General features: G+C 38.4%; 1 protein-coding gene across 1 annotated transcript; it reads left to right on the top strand.

Annotated features, from left to right (window-relative positions):
- The first annotated feature begins 2,865 nt into the window (after window positions 1-2,865).
- On the top strand, window positions 2,866-20,685 carry IFT57 (intraflagellar transport 57). The gene is made up of 12 exons (XM_035332512.1): window positions 2,866-2,928; window positions 2,960-3,237; window positions 5,217-5,379; window positions 6,337-6,455; window positions 7,390-7,480; window positions 10,723-10,791; window positions 11,308-11,430; window positions 15,422-15,493; window positions 16,099-16,230; window positions 17,219-17,281; window positions 18,921-18,987; window positions 20,092-20,685. Exons 1-12 carry the CDS (start codon window positions 2,866-2,868, stop codon window positions 20,268-20,270), a joined length of 1,419 nt encoding a protein of 472 aa, XP_035188403.1. The 3' UTR covers window positions 20,271-20,685.
- Window positions 20,686-22,106: the final 1,421 nt, after the last annotated feature.

Genomic DNA, 22,106 nt, shown 5'->3' with positions numbered 1-22,106 from the left:
AAAATATTATCAAGGATAGTTAGTTTTTTCACCAATTAGTACACCACAAACATTTCAAAACATACTCCATTGTTTTGATATCCTAATCAAACAACACAGTATTCTTCTAGAAGAATATCAAGATTGTTAAAAGCAAACTGATCATATATACGTTTTAAAAAAATCTAACTAGTAACAACTTATACTTGTTAAAAATGAATTTCTCTCCTAAACTGGGGGACTATGAGGGACTCACTAATTAAAGTGATTTGACCTAGTGATGGGCAGGTAAGTGGAACTAATAGTTAATGATCCTGCAAAATACTAGTATGGGACAAATTAATAGCATAGCACAACTATCTGTTTAACTGCAGAGGTCTGCTGCAACGGAGGGAAAACCAGAGGAGGCTGTGGTGGCTGGCAGTCTGTTGAAAAGGAAACTTGATAAGTTATTGTGACATATGGTGCAACCTTTTGCACTATCCCATACCCGTGCTGCCCCACTATGGATGTAGTGGATTTAATTGGGCTTAGAACCCAGCTCTAACACCCCATAATGATGCAGGAAGAGGCCAAGCTGGTGTACAAATAAAAATACGCAATTGTGTAACTGAGAGGAAGGACAGAACTTTTAAAAATGGCTTCACCACCACTGATGGTGTCGGGGAATGTTGTCCCAGCCCCAGTGCAAATCAATAATACACAAATAATATCCAATTGCTATTGATGTTTAATTTCAGAATTTTAAATGAATATTTTTCACAACCGATTGTATTCACCTGTTGTCACTGCATGGACATTCTAGGTCCTGGTCACTCAACCTTGTTGGGCTGGTGGCGAGTGCCTGGATGCAGCTGTTTGTCACTGCCTTCTTGGAAAGCTTGATGCCCTCTCCAGCTCAGGGAGATCTGGCAACCCTATCAATGCATTCTGGATGACTTTTCCTCAGCTATCTCAGCACAAACTCACCCAAAGTATTTAAAGCCACTTTCAGTGCTAACAACTACTGACCACTGAGTGGTGTCACAATGTACTCCACCAGCCAAGCTGTGCGGCAGAAACGTGGGCATCTGAAGTCCAGGTGCTTAACACACTTAATGGCCATGGACATCTGTGACACAATCTTTGTCTTCTTTTGCTTCAGGAGTGTTTTAACCCAAAATGATTCTTAACCATTAATAAATAATGTTGGAATTGATTCCCCCCTCAAAAAAAAGAATGAGTTGTCATCTTTATCATTTTTCATAAGCACAGGATCTAAAACCTACCCCAAATTGTATCACATATGGAATGTAAACAGAGGAGAAGGGATGGTGTCTTCTGTCCCTTCATGTCTTCATTGGTTTATTCATTTCAAACTGACAACATAAAAGGAGGGGAGAAAACCTTTTTAAATGCAGGTAAAAGATTTGCCCTGCGTTGTTTTCTTTGTACAGTTTATCAAGGCCTGTATCATGCTTTTAGTTTGCGATATGTTTGGACCAGATTTTTGGCCCTTACTATATATTTTATAATGGTTGAAGGCCTCTCATTACAGTGTAATCCACCTTCTATTTAGTTTTTCATGTGTTAACTCTCAGTGTTATTACAAGGCTAGGAAAAAATAATCTTCAAAATTCATTAATAGGACACCGAGGGAAAACAGTCAAGTGCCTTTTCCAAAAGGATGTAAAATGTCCCTTGTCAAGACAGAGTTTTCCATTTCCTAAAACAGATACCTTGTTACTGTAACAAAGTTGTCTTATTGACGAAACATTTTTCTTTTTGAATTTGCCTGAATTTGCAAATGCTGCAGGCATAAAGATTCTTTACTTGATTAAAAGTGCATTGGCTGAACTTGCAGAAATTTGTCCAGGGTCTAGGAAGTGTAGGGTAGGAACACAGAGGAGGCTCTCCCATCAGCTTTGCTGATTTGCCAGTTAACTGACAATGAACTGAAGAAGCTCACATACAGAACAACACATGAATAGTCACACTGTAACTGACAGACCACGTCCTTCCTCCATCCATACGAACTACTTCAAAATACAGCACAACATGGTGATCATGACTCATATAGATTGAAAAGAGTCTAAAAGTCTTCCTCTGTTCCTTCTCTCCTGAGAGGAGAGCTATAGGTACCATTCCTAACTTAGACGGGGCACACTCTGAGCTGGGTTTGCTAATTGGTTTATATACACTACATCAGTACTTTTTGTGCAGAAGCATGGAGAATGTTGTCTCTGGCCAGTCTGCTTTATAGCAGCAGCTCTGGGGTCTTACAGGTGTGAAGAATACGTATGTTGATGGTTAGTCACTGCAGAGTACTGAAGAAATACACTTTTCTTATTGTTCCAGATCTAAATGGCATAACCAAGAAATTACATGCGAAGTCTCTGCTTTGAAAGATCAGTATGGAATAATTTATACAGACAGCATGAAAGCAGAAGCAAGATCACTGCAGTAATGTGAGTTACTCCTACTCTCGTTTTCAGGGGATGTATTTACTACAGAAATGTAACATGGTAATAAGAGCACATTACAAGAATGCACTCATTTAGGAGAACTAGAAATGCCTGAGCATGTCAAGTTTTACCAGTGAGCAAACATGACACCCCCTACACCACAACCCCACGAGGTTTTCCTTAGGATGCAGACCTGACCCGCAATTTTTACCTCACAGATACAACCTGTGCCCCTTCCCCCCACCTCCGCTCATACACTAAGAGAGACAGAGAGGATTTTAATTGTATTTTCATTAACGTATTTAAAATGTAAAAGGATTTATTTTTCCTTCTGCAGGCTAAATGCAATTTCTGCAGCTTTCCTGCAGTTTAACAGTCCCGCCTCAGGCTGAGACCGGAGACGACCGTTACGGGCTCCCGCCCCAGGCGTGGTGATGTAGTGATGACGCCTAACGCCGGCGCCATCTTTTCTCGTCGCCACCTTCAGCCGCCCGCCGTCCCCACGGTAACCAAGCGGCCTCCCCCATCGCTGGCAGCGCGGTGATTGGGCGTCGGCCTCCGCATGCTCCGCCGCCATTGGTGGCTCGGAGGAGGAGGCGGGCGGCGATTGGTGGACGTGGTTGCCACGGTTACGGGCGGCGGCGTCGGGGGGCTCCGAAATGGCGGCGGAGCGGGATGAGGAGGTGGCGGAGCGGGGCCCGGGCGCGGCCTACCAGGCCTTCGTGCTGATGGAGGAGCTGCGGGACAAGCTGAAGCTGCTGGGCTGCGAGGAGGAGGAGGCGCTGCGGCGGCACAACATGCGCCCGCTCTCCAGGTCGCGGCCCGGAGGCGTTGTGGTGGGCGGCCAGCAGGCGGCCGGGGGCCCGGCGGGGCTGTGAGGTGCTGGGTCGGGCACCCCGGGTGGAAGCAGGCCGAGGAGCGGAGCCAGCGCCTCGGCGGGGAGAAAGCCCGGCACGTCGAGATCAGGGGGTGGGGGCCAGGGGAAGGGACCTCCATGCAGGAAGTCCCTTAAATACGAAACCAAACCAAACCTGCATTTTGTCAGCTTAAGAGCTCCACATGTGACTTGGGAGCTGCCAGGAGGTGTAACTTCACATGCGTAACTTTGTTACGATGAGAGATGGCTAATGCCAGTGATACATTCTCACCATCCAGCTGCCCTGGTGACTTTCAGATCCATCCAACAGTTTCAACCAGGTTCAACAGCAGCATATCACACACCTAAATGTTCTGTGCGCAGCAGTTTGGTAAGGGGAAAAGTGTAGTCCCAAGAATTCTCGTGTTGAAGGAGAGGCCTGAGGATGAGCTCAATAGTTAAAAGCTGGTTTTAGCCAGCTGTCTGACCACCTGTGTATGTGGAGCAAGGAAAACATGCCTTGTACACCTGAGCGAGTGCCATGTCTGTAAAGGGAAAGACTTGGTTCTGAGTACCCCACATAAACACAATGTGTATTTTGAGAAACTAACTGTGGTCGCGTTTTATGGATTAAATGCTTCATCCCTTCAGAATCCCTTCAGAAGCAAGTTCCTGATCCGAGCTGTACACTAGCCTCTTGCCTACCTGGTAGGTGAGGAAGGCAGGAAGGGGAAGAGATTTGGGGAGTTTGGAAGCCAGAGGAACTGGATGTATTGCCATTATTAGGAAGAGCATTTGGAGATGTTAAGGAACAGGAGGCGGGGTTACTCTGGTACAGTGTCGTGGATGAGGACAGCACACAGACAAGATGCAATTCAACAGGACATCAAGCAATGTTGCTTCAGTAAACTTGCTTTCCCATCCTCACAGAACTGCCATTTAAGTTTTCATGTGGTCAGTTGGTGGGAAAAAAAAAAAAAAAAAAAAAAAAAAAAAAAAAAAACCTATAATGAGGCATATTCATGTCCCAGCTATGAACACTTTTCTTTAAGTATGTGTCTAGACTCCATTTAATGGACAGAAAGAAGTATGTGCTTCTGAAGCATTTTTTCTGTGTGGTCTGAAGTAGATAAAAAATATACAAATTCACCCTGGCTTCCCTTGTCATGGGTACAGGTGTAAAACTTGAGGAATAGATCATTTTAGTTTCATTTCTGAAGTGGACTGTTTGCTGTGTGTTGTTGTCAGTAGTTACCAGTCCCTTTTACTAATCTGTTCAGGGGTTGTTTCTGAAATTTAAATTTTGTCTTTCACTCCAAATCTCTTGCCCTGTGAGAAATGCCTGAGACTGAACAAATCTTATCTTATTCACAGCCTACAAGTTACTGGCAATTACTGGTCTTTGACTTTAGATTCTTTTGAGCTTTTCAGTAGTTTATATTATGTAAGTGACATTTGAATGGATACATTTATTGACTCTTAATTAGACAGTGTTATTATATTATGGGGCAGTGGGATGGATTCTGCTTCCTTAAAATTGAGTGGGAATGTAATTGAGCTCAACACAATTTCAGACCGTTCAGGTAAATAAGAGAGGTAACTTGGCTTTATATGGAAATGTTCATTTGCTGGTGTCTAACTGAATCTGTGTAATCTTCCTAGCAGGGGAGAGGAATACCCAGGTTTAGTTTTATTCCCTAGAAGTCTAATATTGATTAAAACTTGCTCAAAGTGGGAAAGAGATAAGCTGCATGTGGAAAATGTAGTTTACTGCAGTCATGTGTGACAGCAGAGATCCTGAATGTAGTTCAAATGATTTAGTCTCTGAGGATGTCAGTTAAAGAATCTGTTTTCCTAGCCTATGCTGACCTAGAATGCTATAGTTGCTGCAGGAGCTTGGAGTATATTTATTTACTGTTTTCCTCCTTTTTAAACAGGCACTACTTTGCACTGCCCACTAATCCTGGTGAGCAGTTCTTTATGTTTTGCACACTTGCCGCTTGGCTGATCACTAAAGCAGGACATCCCTTCGAGCAGCCACAAGAATATGATGACCCCAATGCAGTAATATCAAATATACTCTCAGAACTGCGTTCATTTGTAAGTGTTGAACATGCTGTTTTTCCAAGTGCATTTCAAGCATAGGCATCACTTTCAGAAATACCAGTAATAACACATTTCCTCTCCTGTCTATGTTCCCAAGGACTGGACAGACTTTTCCTTTCTATGTGTTTGTTCAATATTAATTAGAAGCTTATACTGTCTGTACCTACTTGCTAATATTTTGGCACTACAAAAAACGGTCGTACATTATCATATGTAGTTCTAATTAGTTCTGTTCCTCAGTCTATGAAATGGATTAAATCAGGCTTATTTCTTGTTGTACCACATATGCTACTGTATTGTTTATAGTAGTGTAATATACAAAGATTTTATCTTGAAAATTTACAGTGCTTATGATCCTGCTGCTGCTAAAGTCAAAAATATAATTCATGCTAAAGGAAATGGTTTTAATTGTATCCATGTTTGTGTTGTGTTTTTTTTGTTGGAAAGTGAATCACTCAGGAAAATGAATGATCTCACGGAAGATTCTACTGTGGTGCAGCTGCAAATGATGTTAAGAACACCACTGTCCTAAGTAGTTAAACAGCAATAAATAATAATAAAATATTTTTAAATAATTCTGGAACAAACAAAGCAGCGTTGAAAAGCCATTGGTTAAGTCTTGTCTCCTGAGCTCCTCTCTACCCGTTACCTTGCGAAGGTGTCACTTTTGTGCTTGACTGTGTAGCTACCATGCAGCTTCTGACTCTTGTGCTCGCTATGAGTATCTCCTTACCAGGTGCTTCAAGATTTCTACACTGCATCTGTTCCTTAAATTGTTCTATTTTCCCTTCTGTTGCCTGACTGGAGCTCGATGGGGGAAGGATATGAATTAACGTTGGTAAAATTACGATCACAATGGACACTTGGTTTTAGTGTAAAAAATCTGGTAACCTCTGTGGGAGGAAACTGCCTGTTTGGTAGCCATTAGTAAATGTCATGTTTCTGTTTTAGGGAAGGCCTGTGGATTTTCCTCCCTCAAAATTAAAAGCAGGTTATGGAGAGCAAGCATGTTATGTTCTTGATTGTTTAGCTGACGAAGCCTTGAAATACAGTGGCTTTAGCTGGAAAAGGTACAGTATGCTTTTAAGAATCCTCCCTTACCCATTATTTTTCAAGGAACAAATGTAAATAGTTGTAAAGGGTAGCACACAAAATGTAATATTGACCAGAAGTCTACTTGATGCTTCATGAGATGCAGAATTCAGAGGTGGGACAAAGTAATTCCCAATTATGTTTCATGCAGTGTAGCCTCTTACCAGCAAGGGTGAGTTTGGGCCATTAGTAGACTTAGCTAATTAATAAAGATTTGACCGATTGCCTCTTTTTTGTCACTGTCCTGTGTGTAACTGTTACTCTGACGTTTGGGTTGAATAGTATCTATCTGGTTAGGTCCTATCAATCAATAGATAGATGACTGATCTCTTCAGCTGGAGGTACGCACAGAATGTGATCAGGTTACAAATAGACTACAGTAATTTTGAGTATTTAATCCAAAGGAAATCTTCCAAGAATTTAAATAACAAATAATTTCTAGTGTATGAAAACTTGTTTAAAAATGCTCTTGATTTCATCCCCTCCCTTTGGTGGGTTTTGAAATGGTACAGCAAAGTAATTTCTACCTCCAAAATACTTTACTGTTACCTCTATTTAGTACCCAAGTTCAGCTTTCAGCCAGAATTGAGTTTGTGGGAACTTGCACTAGAATTTTAAGGAGTTAGACCAAAGGACAAAATGAATGAAAACTTAATCCCCCGGATGTCTTGGGAGTATACAGTACTGCTTGGCATAATAACTAACCCTCACTGTTAAGACAGCCCAAGGTAAATGACTTTTAAGGGTGAGCATTAATTTCATTTGTTTAGATGTGACAGACAATGACTGTTTAGTCATATTCCACATCATCCTTACTTCTCATGAAATCTTTTGTTTGCTTGGGAGCAACTTAGGGAAGTATTTCCAGTTTATTGTGTTTAAAAGGTCAGTTCTTCTTTGAACTTATTTCAGACCAATATATCCAACAGAAGAGCTAGAAGAAGAAGAAATAACAGAAGATGATGCAGAATTAACACTTAATAAACTGGAAGAGGATGTTGTGGTAGGTTTACCTGACTGGTTTTCATTATATTAGTATTGGCCAACCATGAGGAAATTTTTACTTGCAGTTCATTTTGTTTGGCCTTCATAAGTCTCTTCTACTTGTTATTCGATCACCTTTCTTTCCTGTGTCTCCTTTCCTTCATCTTATGTTCTGCAGCATCACCTTCTCTGTAGGGTTGTTTCTTTTCAGGTAAGGTGGTTTACTCTGCAGTATAGAGCATTTGTTATTGCATGCGTTTAAATTATTATAAAGTGAGGTTGAATCTAACAATACATTGAATTACATAGATTGATAATTGTTTGGTGTCTACTGAAACAAGCTGTTGTTGATGTTAAATGAAACTTGAATCAATCCACATCTACAGAATTGCCTAACATTTGATTAAAATTTGCCCAGCACTTAATAAAGTGCTCACTATTGTTACTCAGATTTCAGTGCAAATAGGAAACAGTATCTTTGGCACTTAGTTAATTTTAAGATTTGGGAACAAGGTAGATGGAAAAGAACTTCTGGAAACTGAGTATTAGTTTAAAAACAATGTTGAAGACGCAAAAAAAAAGGTTGCAGAATTGTTTCTGAAAAGAAAGGTCATAGCATCACTATATATTCCATGAATTAAATATTAATATTCCCTCATCACTTTTGACAGCAGAATAAGCCTCTGTACCTGCAGTGTTTGAGAATCAACATTTTTATTTATTCCTGCTCTTTAACTATAATAATTGCAGTCATGTCATCACGTTTATGAAACAATCTACAAAATATGCCTGTAAATTCAAATATGTTTCTTGTGCTTACTGCTGGATGGATGTTGAACAGAAGTTGTTTCCTGTTGAAAGACTTTCTCAGAGGATTATTTTTGTGAGAGCTGGAGTCTCACTGTCTGTAAACTGGTATAATGTGATCACAAGATTTCATCATTTTCACAGGGCTCTGTCAGTCTTCTCAAAGTGAGTCTTTTTACTGCTGACTTCAGACTTTTTAGGAGAGGGATGTTATATAAAGATGCTTTAAAGTGAAAAATTACAAAAAGGAGTTCATTTCACATCTGCTTTCTCCAAAATCTGATGTTTCTGTACAAAGTTAATTTAGATCAGAACCTAAATATTGAAAGCTGTGACCCTGGAAATACTCACTTGCTTGGTCAGTGAGTTACCTGCAGGGAAGACAATTTTGTGGAGTCATAAGGCCCAGAAGTACTGGATAAAAATGCCATAGCTGTCCCATTTTTGTGTCCACAGTTTTCAAGTGCTTGGGAAAAACTAAAGGTCATAAAATTTAGAGTGTCAGTAATGTTACCATATGACTCTCATTGCAGTCCCAGTTTATATGTCACAATAGATTACAAGATTGTAACAGTTGAAGAGTTTGCTTCTCTTCTCTTCTTACAGTTTTCTTAAATACTATGCTATTTTTATCATTTTTATTAGCCAAGAAAAATTCCATCCTTCTATTCTTAAATTTCATACAATATGCAAGTATTAGGCTGTGGGTATCTCTGTCTGGTTACATTTTTGTCGGTTTTGAAGCCGACCCAAAAAAATTCTTGAATAATTCTGAGAACAATCAGAGACATTATACGTTGCATACTTGACAAGCCTCAGAAATGTCAGCTGGTGGCTAAGAGCTTTCAGTGTGAAAACAGTGAGCTTCCTGCTTGTTCCTGTTTCTTGTTGAGGTCTAAGCTGTTTATATGGGGAAGTGGGGAGGAAACAGTTAACCAAAGCACAGCTTAAACCCTTCAAAGAACCTCTGGATTTACTCGCAGGTAGTATCCTAGTCCATAATTTTGATATCTAACATGGTCTATTAGCCCGTCTTCATTTTTGTTTTAGTCAAACCACTGAGCTAGGTTTATACCAAGCAGGTAGCTACTTTTTGGAGCCCCTCATGGTTCTACAGGGATTAGTTATATGAAGATGTAAACCTTTTTCCAGTCCATTTTTGCTGCCAGTATGTTGATATGTCCTGGTTGCATTAGTTGTATCCAAAATTTAATTTAGCAGTATTTCCAGTAATTAAATGCTAATGATGAGTTTGTTTGGTTGTTCTTCTGGATTAGATTCTTCTGAATAAAACTGATGAAGCTGTCAGAGGCAAGCCTAGTTCTGAAAATCTTGGGGAATTAGATGAAGTAGTAGCCAGCCCAAGGCAATCTTTACAATTTAGTTCCTCAGTTCTGATGATTAGTCTTTTTTATTGTTGTTGGTTTGGTAGTGTTGTAATACATTCTTCTAAGTGTTGCACAGATGCATATTGTTCATTTAGCAAATGATAGTCCCAATCTAGTCACCATTAATTCTTTGCAAGCGTTCAGGAGGCTAGGGGCCAAATGTGCCAAAATAAACTAACATATGGGAAGTCACCACTGGTAGACAAAGACTAGGTACAGGAATAAGCTCCCAGGGTTTTATTATTTGAATCATGAAAGGTTCTGCACTAAGACCAGTGTTTCTGCAGTGCTCGAGATTTGTCTAGAAGGAAGTTGAATAATTTCATTTAACTTTGGTAGAAAAGACAACAGCAGACTGAGAAGAACTGTAGGAGGATGAACTGTACAAGGGTGAAATGCATGGGTGATAAAATGACAGGTGAAGTTCAGTATAGATGAGTGGAGGATAACAAACAGGTAAAACATCCTTTACTTGTGCAATGATGGGCTTTAAGCTGATTATTGTCACTGATGAATGCAATTTGAGCCTTTAATACGTAATTCTCTAAAACTATCAGCTCAGTGTGCAGTGTAATGTGCAATGAAACAAATTGATTGTCTCAGTATGTAATGCAGTATTCTGCATACTTGAAATATGGCTTCATTATTCATCTAATCTGTACTGAAGGTCTGGTTGTGGTTTGGGTTTTGGGGGGGAGGGGGTTGGTTTGTTTTTTACTGCAAAAATTTATACAAAGCACAATAGTTTTAAGGTAACTGTATGTTCTTGATAATGACCCATTTGTTGTAATGGAGCTGAGGGTTTTTTTTAGCTGGTTGGTTTAGTTTTTAAATACTGTAGCACCTCCAGAGGAATGTGGGGTAGCTTTTGTCTTCTAGCTTGTTCCAAATGTTGTGTACTTGTGAAATTTTAGGTAAATGCAAACTCTGATATCAAAAACTTTCTGCATCTTGTTTTGTTCAGAAATTTTGAATTTAATACTCCTTGGCCTGTACTCCTGCAAATAAAAGTTTTGAAGAAAGATTGTACATTATTTTCTGATGTCTCTTTGTAACATTTCTTAAGGAAGAAGAGTCGGACAATGAAGAAAACTTCATTGATCTGAATGTTCTGAAGGCACAAACGTACAGATCGGTAGGTTGGTACTTGTCACTCCTCTCTTGGGACATTTGCACATCTTTAGCAGGAAGTTATTTTGGTTGAAGTCCGAAAATACATACATAGTCCAAGCTTGAAAAAACATTCCAACTGAAATAAATCGTCTTATTTTAAAAGAAAATTGCATCCAATTTCTAAACAGTTATAACTACAAGGTTGATAGAAACATTTGCAAGATATTTTTGTAGAGACTTCTAAAAAGCATGGCATTAGTTTTTAAAATATATTTTAATTATTTTTCTATTTTTCTGGAATGCATTATGATTTTTATTAGTTTGAAGTCTAAACGTGATGAGAAAGTATATTTATTTTAATTCCTAATATTTAAGAATTCAATGAATTCTTAAAAATTTAAAAATTCAATTGTATCTTTAGTTCTAGTGGATATATATATTTTTCTGTAACTGTAAGCCATCGTAACATGATTTCTTAACAGTTGGCACTGTGTATAAGGATTACGTTTTGTATATAAACTTTGTGATTTTTATGCAGGACATGAATGACTCTACAAAACAAGAAGAAATATTACAGTCCACGACAGATGCGGCAGAATGGAATCTGGAAGTGGAACGTGTGCTTCCACAGCTGAAAGTTACAGTCAGGACTGACAATAAGGTATGTGAGAGTGGATTGTTGTGTTTACACATGGGGATCAAAGTGTGGTTTGTATCAGTAGTGTTGTTGACTTACCATTTACAATTTTTTGTCATGCCAAGAATTGGGAGTAATGGACTCTCCAATGCTATTTCTGTATATTTATTTAGTGGAAACTTCTTAAATGGTTAAATACTTCTGAAAAATTATACCTTCAGTCTAGCAGCTCTTAAAACATCTTCCTGGAAGACAACCAAGGAGCTTCTTATTTTACAACTGTTCAATTTTTCAGCCACTTAAAAGGTTGATTTCATGGAATTCCTCATGCTGAACTTTAAATTATGATAAAGTAGGTCTGTACCTCTGATTGGTAGCTTTCCTTATGTTTAACAAAACAAATTGAGTACTTTCATTTGATTTTACTTACCTATCCAGATAGCTACCTCGAGATGAAATTCATCATTTCTTCTCTCTGTGAGAAAAAATGTGTATTTCTCTCCATAATCTATTCCAAGGAGTCTAGAATGAGCATCTCAGAAGCAGACATCTGTCTTTGACATATCAACATCCAAGCCTTGGACTTATTCCTGGCATTGCCTCAATCATTCTTTCTAAGAGCTCATATAGCATGCATAGATCAGTGCAGTATTGAAATTGCTCATTTGTAGTGGCCCAACTAGTTGGATTGTTGGGAGCAGTCTGCAGTGATTCAGAATTCAATGCAGGATAACTGTCTTGCCAAAAATAGAGTAAGCTCTCAACGCTCTGTTAAATTGCTTCCCTGTGTTATGCTACCCTGCATTCTTCAATGTGAAGAATTTCCTGGTTTGAGCCACCTTCCTCTAGTCCTTGGCAAGTCCATCTGTTACAGAGAGCAACACTCTTGATTCTCACAGTAAGAAATTAAAGCTTAAGAAAGGTATACATTAAAAAGTAAAGCCACTGTAGGAACTGAGGTTTGCTAGCTTCCAGTTTAATGCACTATTCCTTGGCTTTAAGGAATACACCAAAATGAATATGAAAATAGGATTCGTCTTTTTCTAACTTCTATACTTTCATGCTTTCAGAAATAAAAGAAGTATTTGGTCTTTTTTCATTCTGTAGGAAAAGCATCATGTTATGTTTCGTAAGCTGTGCATATATCCATAGTACTAGGAGAGGTTAATGGTTTAACTGGACAGCAATAGAAACTACAACTTAATTTTGAAGTTCTTGGCAGGAGTGGAAGGTAGGGAGTTGTGTATTTGTTGTTGTTTTTACTTTAATACTGCAAAATTTGGCAAATTGCTAACAGTTGTCGCCAGAGCAGAAAAAAAATCTTGAGTCTGCTGCAAACTTAAACCTCAACAGCCAGTATAAGCATGTTTTGTCTATTAACCTTTGTTTTGTTCCTGAAGAGAACAGTGGGCAGCAAGTGAAGTCAGTAAGTGAACTTCATGGGCTGAACAGCTGTTGGAGATGCTCAGCTGTGCTCATATGAGATGGTGAGACAGAAGCCCCAGTCCTTTGGTAGCTATGTGTAAGGGGAATAGCCCCATTTCAAGTCAGTGGAACTGTCTGTGATTGAAGGATGGCACATTTTTAAGTGTGCAGCTGTTTTAATCCAGGATTTCTTTTGTTCCTGTTATGAGACATTATAAGTGGTAACACCCTTCAGGAGCTCCAGGCCTGGAAATTCCTCTTGCTTGGGTCCTGCAGCCCAGCCCCATGTGCCTGGGGGATCTTGGCGTTCCCATCCAGTCTGGCTGCTGCTTTCCCGTTTGCAGGTTCAGCCAGTAGTGAAGTTAAGTACATATCTCGCACACACCGGAGATGCTGGCATGGCCACCTACACACTACCATAAACAAGGCGCTATCTTCAGCAGCACCTATAGGACTCCCATAAAACATTAAGTAGAGGCAGCCAAGCCCACTTCCTTCTCTTCAGCTAATAAAGGCTGAAGTTCACTAGTGAAAGTACACACCTCCTGCTCTCTGGACATTCATGAATCCCTCACCTATCAGCATGGTCCTTCTCACTGTCTCATACCCCTGCCTGGATCCTGGGCCACTTTGTCTATTTTACTGCCCTCCTTCTTGCTCACTAGTGCATCTTGATGCTTGCTAGCCAACAGCCCCAGTGGCTGAGACCCTCACCTGTTCCAGTGGCTGGCACCTTGACCCAACTTGTGCCAGCTGCAGGCACAGGGACACCTACAGCCCTGACTCCAGTTGCTGGCCCTCTAGGTACTCCTGCTGGTCACCCCTGTAACTGGCAGCCTGAGGCCACAGGGCCCATACAGATGTAACCCCAAGAGCTGTGGCACTCCAGCTCCTGGCACTGGGAGCCCCACTCACACCAGTTGCCAGCACCAGGGGGCCACGGGGTGCCCACGCCCCCTGGGTCTGACTCTAGTTGCTGTCATTGTATCCACACTCACTAGCAGCTGGCACTTGGTCCTTGCAGCACTTGAACCCACATGGGATAGAGAGTGACTTTACACAGAAAGACCATGAAAAAAGAGTTTAGTAAGAATGTAGGACTTATTCCAGGGATCAAGCACAGGGCTCAGTCAGACAAGCGTACTGACCGGCAGTGGTTTACACATGGCCAACCTCCCTATCTCTTCTCTGCTTTGTTCCTCCTCAGTCTCCTTCCCCTACAAACTATGCATTCACCAGTTTGCGTAGTTGCACCAACCCTTGGCCCTAATACCCAGGATTCCTAGGTTTACATTCTTTGCAGTTACAAAGTGCAGTTTTGCCTTCTTTGAAGTGATGCCTGCAGTTTCTTGATAGCTCATTGGTTACTGTGACTGATGAGGTCTGTTTCTTTTATTCCCTTCCCTTTTTCTTTATCATCCCCTTTTGACAAGGTCTTCAATTAGATAATCTTACTGAAATCAGCATTCTCACATTCCTTATTCCCTTACCTATTAGTGTAACTGGCAAGATGTGTGTTTCTTGTAATTCTCTCTGTTATTGTTTGTCAGTCAGGCTTGTGCCTGTTTGATTTGCTTCCACTTTTTTCCTTATCATCCTATTTGACAAGGTCCTTCATCAGGTAATCTTACTGAAGCAGTCATTTTCTGCATACCCATACAGTACCTACTTTCCAAGAAAGTCTCCTAGGATTTGATTCCCAGTGATAAAGATTTGTTAACATCAGTTTTCTTAACACCTAGACCAGTACAGTGCCAAAAAGTTTTAAAAGCTTGAAAAACATTTTTTATTTTTTTTAACATCTTCAGAAATGTCATACTGCAATAGCAATAATTCTGCAGTGCTGCTACTCTGCTTTATTTTCAACCCATAGTCTGCAGCTGCGCTCTGGGTCTGGGAGGCATAAAAATTCTGCGTTGATAAGCATAAATTTGTGATGAATGGTGGGGAGTGGAATTGATTTCTAAGTAAAATATGCCTATATATCTGTCAAGTTAAAATAGTACCATTTCTCATTCTCCATACCTGAGTCCATGTACATTTCCTTTGAGCTACCAGCTGTAAATACTTTTCCCCATTCCAATTTTGTCCCACTATCAAAAACAGGTTCAGGCATTTCTGCCTCTTTCATTTCTTTCTGTTCTTATGAAAGCAGCAAGGGTTGAGTAGGAATAGAAGATCTTATAGTCTGGAACTGGTAATTGTTGGACGTTTGAAGCATGCATGTTCTCTAAGAATAAGCTGACCTAGTACATCTGTAATCAATATTTTCAACATTTGTGCCCATAGTGGTTTCTAGGAGAAATAATTCACTGAAGATCAAATGGACTCTAAAAATATAGCTACTGTGGTATTGTTGAGGATGTCAGTGTTTATGGACCTGAGTGTCACGTTGGGACATTTAGGAGATTGATAAATTGTGTCACATTAAGGTATTGCATCTGGATATGAACATGGCAGTGGTAGAAGAATACATGGCAATAGTAAATATGAGAAGTCACCCTTCCTTGCATAGCAGCATTTGTTTAGGAAGCAGCAGTACATAAAAGCTGTATTTGTCTATGTTTTACTTTATGGCATCTTTTTTTAGGATTGGAGGATCCATGTAGATCAAATGCATCAGCATAAGGATGGAATTGAATCTTCTTTGAAAGAAACTAGGGTATGTCTTTTATATGCAGAATATTTCACCAATCTGTCAGCACTGCTGTTTTCTCTTTCATTTTATATGTTTTTTATTTCTTCATTTTAATTGCGATAAAGTTGTGAAACTGAAAAGGGAAACATGACAATGGTGATTAGAAATAGAGGCACTGGTAAAAGATCTTGTGGGAAATAGAGTTGTATATATGAGGATTAACAGGGATATGAGATTTCATTAACGTATGCATTAGCATAAGTATGTCCTGAGTACAGAGGGAAGAATGGAATAATACAATCTGAAAATAACAGCTAATGAAAAAAAAAAAAAAAAAACACTTTTAAATACTGTTGCTAGAGTAACTTACTAACATTGATATTTGTAGTTAATTTGGGAAAAGATTAAAGGAAGCAGTAAAGCTTGAAATATGTGTTGTAGAGCTGGGAAAAAAAAAAAAAGAAAGAAAAACACATTGGAAATATTTCTTCATTGGCCAGACATAGCATTTCTGTACTATTTTTCTCTCTCACTCATAGACTTCCATATCCTTTCTTAATTACAGCATCATTTTAATACTTTTTGGGTATTTTCTGTATACTGTCAACCCACAGATTATGGTTTTCTAGGGTTACCTGGACAAACTCCATAATGAAATCAGCAGAACATTGGAAAAGATCAATAGCAGGGAAAAGTACATCAACAATCAGTTGGAGCACTTGGTTCAAGAATACCGTTCAGCACAAGCCTTGCTGAGTGAGGTAATGCACTGATCTATTGTTGTTGCCTTCTCTGGTATTAACCGGCTATTAAGTGAGGGAGAAGGCAAACAATTGGAGGAGTTCACTGTGAATTCTGCTTTTGGATATACTGCATGGGAGATGCTGATTGGCTGTCAAATTATATATTTTTAAAGCTAAATTAGCAATTTTTATTCAAGTATTCTGCAAGGGAAAGTAAATGTTTTCTTGCCTGAATATTATGTAAATCTGTTGCCAATTTTGAGCAGCTAGTAAATTGCTAGTTCTGCTTTCCCTGTGAAGTTCAGACATCTGTGATGAGTGGAGAAACTGCAGTTTCGGTCCAGCATTCATCTCTTACGTTGATTACTCATGCTAACTTACATAAAGCACTCTGATTACTTGTTTACTTCATTTAGTTTTTATGCCAATAGTCTACTGTTTGTGAAGATACTTGATTCTTTGGTTAGGAAGCCTGAGTAAGCTGCCATTTGGCTAGCCCTCCTGTTTGTGGTTACAACATTAAAATAAGACTAACAAGATATGACCTCTGTGCTTTCTGTTTATCTCACTGTTGAACTTTAAGAACTTGGAGACTAATTTATTGCTGGGAAATAATTGTTCTGGATTTCAGGATTCAGTTTGGCCTGCATTCTGGCAAATTTTCTTTGTTTCCTCCTTCTTACTGTGTGTATTGGGGCTGTTACTTAAAACGTGTAAAACAGCTTTGCATTTTTGAATGTTGGTTGTTACATAGGATGATGTTTCAAACCTTTCCTTGCATGTATAGCGCTGTAAACATCATGGGAACTCTGTGGGATAAGATCAGGAATTGGGACATATATAAGAAAGTTTGGACATTCTCTCTGTAAAGTTCAGATTTTTTTTTTTTTAATGATTCTGTTATTTAGGTTTGAAAAACCCACTTTGTTTATTAGATGCTAAAGAATCTGGAATGCATGTGTTTCTTCAGCTTTGTCATCGCAGCAAAAAACATGTTTCTTTACAGGCTAAAGAGAAGTACCAGGAGGGAAGTGGAGGAGTAACTGAAAGGATTAGAGTACTTTCTGAGGTAAAACATACCTTCACATTGTTTCATTTGCTTAAAAAATATTCAGAGAGTTGTCATTCAGAGTTTGCAGCTTTATGAAGTGAGTTCTTTCTGATACGTTCTTGGTTTAAAGCTTGATCTGTTTTTAATGGAAGCAAACTAGCTCACTTCCTAAATTTTATACCAATGCTGCCATTGATTTTTAACTTGTTAATTTGGGCAAACTATTCTGAGCTTTCTTTTTTTTGCCAGATAGTAAAAGAGGGGAAATATCCTGTATTTTATAACCTGTCTCCTAGAATTATTGAGGTCATGTCCATAAAGTTTTTGGAAGAAGAAAAAATTAACTCTTATTTTTAGTAAAAATAGACAATAGCAATTTAAAGTTTTCATCTTGCAAGCATTTAAATGCAATATTTGACTAAAAAGTAGCTTTTCAGTACCGATCAAATTATATTAATACCTGAAACTGTATTTTCTTTTTTTAGTCAGTGGTCTGACCAATTTAAAGAAAAAATCCCCAGACTCCTAATTGCCTCAAAACATTATTTCATAGTTTTCATTTAGATTTACTGTCTAACTTCAAAATATTTCCATTCTTTGTCCAATTCAGATTTTTTAAGCAATTCTATTGTTTGAAAATAACTGAAGTGTCTGTAATAGTCACATAAAGTAGATCACATCATAGGAATATGATAGAAATTGTAAAACAGGAGTTGAGATTTTTTTTAAGTAACCACAGCATTTAACAAGGGGTTTCTAGCAAAAAATCCTTAGTGCATGACATCTGCAGAATTAGAACTTCTTTCTGTTTGACTCTCAAGGAAGTTGACTTCAGATTTGTAATATTTTTGTGCTTTGAAAAATATTAGCTGATTATTAAAGTACGCCTTCAAACTATGTAGATGCAGTGATGTATATCTGAGCTAAGCTAGACACATTAGATAGCACTATTGATCTGCTTTCAAGCATGGAACCAAATTTCATCCCACTTGGCAATATCAGTACCATTGCAACTATGCAATGAAAATGTAGCGATATTTCTTTTTCTTAATGAAAAGGCTTACTGAAACCTTAATGAAAGGCCATTTTTATACTGAAGGCAAAAATAGTAGGTAGTTACCTAGACTCTACTTGTGAATCACCTAGTTGCTTTTTCTTTGTCATCTACAAAGGCAAACTAGTTGATAATCTGTGCTGAAATATAATTTTATTCCTCATACATGGATTTTACCTACCTATTGCCAGTGCCAGCAGGCTTGGCTGCTGCATCATCTTTTGCTGCAGAGCTGTTTCTCAGATTTCTGCTGTCACCTGCCAAGAACTACTACTTTTAGAAGAGCATTTCTTGTGGTCATTTGGTGAATCATGGTCTGTGGGGATTACAGTTCTTATTGTCCGTCTATCACGCTGCAACACTTGGATTCTCAGTAATACCATGTTGCTTGATCAACTCGTTGCTTTCTGCCATAATATTTACAACTTTTTTTTAAAAGGCTGATTAAAATTTTAATAACGTTGAAAAAAATGTTCCTCTGTATACAATAATTAAGATAGATTGGTTCTTTTTTTTTAACTGACACATTCAGGAGAGAGGTTTTTTTTGTTTTTTAACTTTTCATTCAACTTTTTTAATTAAGAAAAAAAACTCTAATTTAAGATTACAGAAGTATTAGAGAAAGTAAAGCAGGAAACGGAAGAGAAAGGAAGCAGTATGACTGATGGTGGTAAGTATGCTTCCATCTCAAACCTGTTTTCTCAGTGACAGATACATAGTTGTTCTTCTATTAAAAAAAAAAAAAAAAAACAACACACCACTGTAACCAGAATGAGTGACTAGTCTGAAATACTGATATTAAAATTTTGAAAGGTGTCTAAGAAAACTTAGGCATCTAGCCCTCCTTGAAAAGGTTACATAAGTCTATAGAAGGTAAAAGCCCTTTTGCTCTCAAATCATTACTGGCAGCTCTGTCTAAAGCTGGCTGGAATCAGTGAGAAAATTCATTTTTGTTCTTTGATGTTTGGATTTTTTTAATATTTAAAGCTATGTACCTATGTGAATTAGTATGCCTCAATCTGGGAATTTGGTGATTTGTGATTTTTCCTGATAAATACATTCTGTTGCAAACATATAACATGTATGAAAGTAAAAATTAATGCATGCTCTGGTAGTGCTAAATATGCAAGCTGAATCCATATTTAACTGTAACCCCCTACAGCTAATCCACTAAAGTAAATGCAAGTGTTACTGTATAAGGGAATTTTGTGCACCATTGCTTCACTGTGGAAGAGTTACTCAGCTGCCTCTCAACACCTTAACAGCATTATGGCATAGCCAAAGATCAGGATAAATTCCAGAGCCCAGAATTACAAGGAGTTGTAAGATACAGCAGCAGCATCTATAGGGTGATGTTAGTGGGAAGTGAGGGGATAGAAGTAACGTATGGAGCACAAAACATTTTAATAGCTTTTCTCAGATAAAATGACCTCCTACTGAAGGTGTCTTCAGTTCTCTACCAAACTCCAAGTCAGCTGTGGGGATGAGGCTTTCAGCTGAGCAAAACACATCATTGACAAGCCTATCTTAATGTTTATGCACATCTTTTTACAGATCTTAGTTGTCAAGAAGACAGCAAAATTGTCATCACCATTTCTACCTTTTAAAGTGTCTTGCATGTTAAAAATGATGTATCAGTGCAATCAGGTCTTTAGAGTAGAACACCCTTTTGTTCATTCAACTCTTCAATTTTAAGGAGTGAATTACAGAAAATAATGCTTTTGTGCTAAGACAGCTGACACAAAGTTGCACCATTTATCTTTTTCTTGGACAGCTCCTCTAGTGAAGATTAAACAGGCCTTAACAAAACTGAAGCAAGAAACCATTCAGATGGACATTCAAATTGGTGTAATGGAGCACACGTTACTCCAGTCAAAACTGAAAGAGAAATCCAATATGACTAGAGATATGCATGCGACAATGATTCCAGAACCCACAGTAGGTGCCTATTAAAATTGTTTGGAGCTCAATTGGTTTGCCCAAAATAAAATTTTCTACTGTTTGCTTTTTGGTGAATTTGGTGATTATTCTTTTGTTTGGGGAGAGAGGGGCATTCTTTTTTTTTCTCTCTCTTTTTTCTTTCTTTTTAATAAAATGTTTGTCACACATTTTTTAAAAGTAACATTATAAACACTTTGGACTCAACGTAGAGTCATGTTTAGTTTTGTGCTGTAAAGATTTACTGCAGATCCCTTCCAAATATAATTAGTTCTTATTAACGCACGTGTCTCTGCTTCATTGGAGAATGTTATGTAGTGTGAATATCTATAGAATGTTACTGACAGCCTGTAATCTTGATATTCTACAGTGCTGAAAGAAAATTGCTTGTAAGGGATTTGAAAAGAATTAAAATGTCTGTTCTTGCCATTTACTTACACTTAGTAGAAAGTATTTAATTGTTGACATTGGAGTGAAGATTAGCATGAAGTAGCGCCTATGCATCCATAGCGTGGATTCTGTTCCCAGCCCTGCACGACTTTGGTCTGCTCATGGAGTCGCTTTGTTCCTTAGCTCTGTGGTGGGTGGATACGTAGTATTTCATTCAAGAGCTGCTCTGGTGATATTTCACTGAAATTCTGAGTATTTGTAATTATTTGCAAGTAGAACAAATCAGGATGGTTTCTGCATAGGTGACTAGTTGGATATATGTCCCCAGGTTGCTTTGAACCGAATGAGCCAAGATTCATTTTTACTAGATTCACAGTAAAGATTTGAATTTATTCTGTGACCCTGATTTTAGGATAATGTAAGCAACTTTATTATTCTGTTTCTGTAAATTCAGTGATATAACCCTGATTAACAGAACTGCAAAGCAGGATTTAGTCAACAGTGAAGGCAGGAGGGAGGGCAGCAGCAACAGGCTAACATTGCAATGATTTTGGCATGCTCCTAGGACAGCCCTACACAACTTTGTGAATGGACAGCCACCCTATTCTTATCTTTTTTGGGGGGAGAGGATGGAGGGATCCTCTAAGCAGACTGATAAGGATTGTTTTTGTAGACTAAAATTATTGTTGACTTTCTAATTTTCTTCTATGTATCATCACTGTTTTTCATAGTCACTTTTTTTTTAAAAAACATTTATTGACATTGACTGAAATGCTACTTTCATTTACAGTATGTAGCAGAACTCCATGGGCATCATTTGGATTCTTTTTTATTACTGTTCTTGTGTCAGAGCATCCAATTTAGATCTCTGTTAAGGAAAAATGTTGCCAAATCTGGTTGTGCAATATGGAATGAGAATAAAAATGTACGAGGAAGGGGTTTGAAAAGTACTGGCAACAGTGAGTTTCCTTTGTCTTAGCAAATGTGTAGGTAGGGAGTGATTCTAGAGGTTATAAGTAATGAAGGCATGTGGAGCAAAGAGAGAACCTTATTATAGTACTTGTGCATCCGTCCAATTTCCATTGTTCCTAAGACAGGGACAAAGTCAGTACAATTTCAGTTTTGTTAAATTCCTCTCCTAACGTCTATAGGTAATTCCATTCATTAGACATCCAGTTCTCTCACTTAAAGGAAATCTATCAGGTGAGCAGTATTTTGCAGAAACAGTGGATCTGTGTTGTGCTGAAAGTCAAGACACTCGACACAGGCAATATCCTAAGCCATTTTCTTAACTTTTTTGTGCTTCAGTAGTTCATTTGGCAAAAACAAAAAGCCCTAAAGCCATCAGATTTTAATAAGTAAAAAGTAAATGCCAAATATTATAATTTACCTGTGCAAGCAACTGTTGAAAATCTCTATGAATCACACTGGAAATCGGTTTTCAACTTCTCTTGCTGCCTA

Source organism: Oxyura jamaicensis, chromosome 1, assembly GCF_011077185.1.
Source record: "Oxyura jamaicensis isolate SHBP4307 breed ruddy duck chromosome 1, BPBGC_Ojam_1.0, whole genome shotgun sequence".
NCBI lineage: Eukaryota > Metazoa > Chordata > Aves > Anseriformes > Anatidae > Oxyura > Oxyura jamaicensis.
Note: the sequence above shows the minus strand (reverse complement) of the source record. Positions and strands in the feature narration are given on the sequence as shown.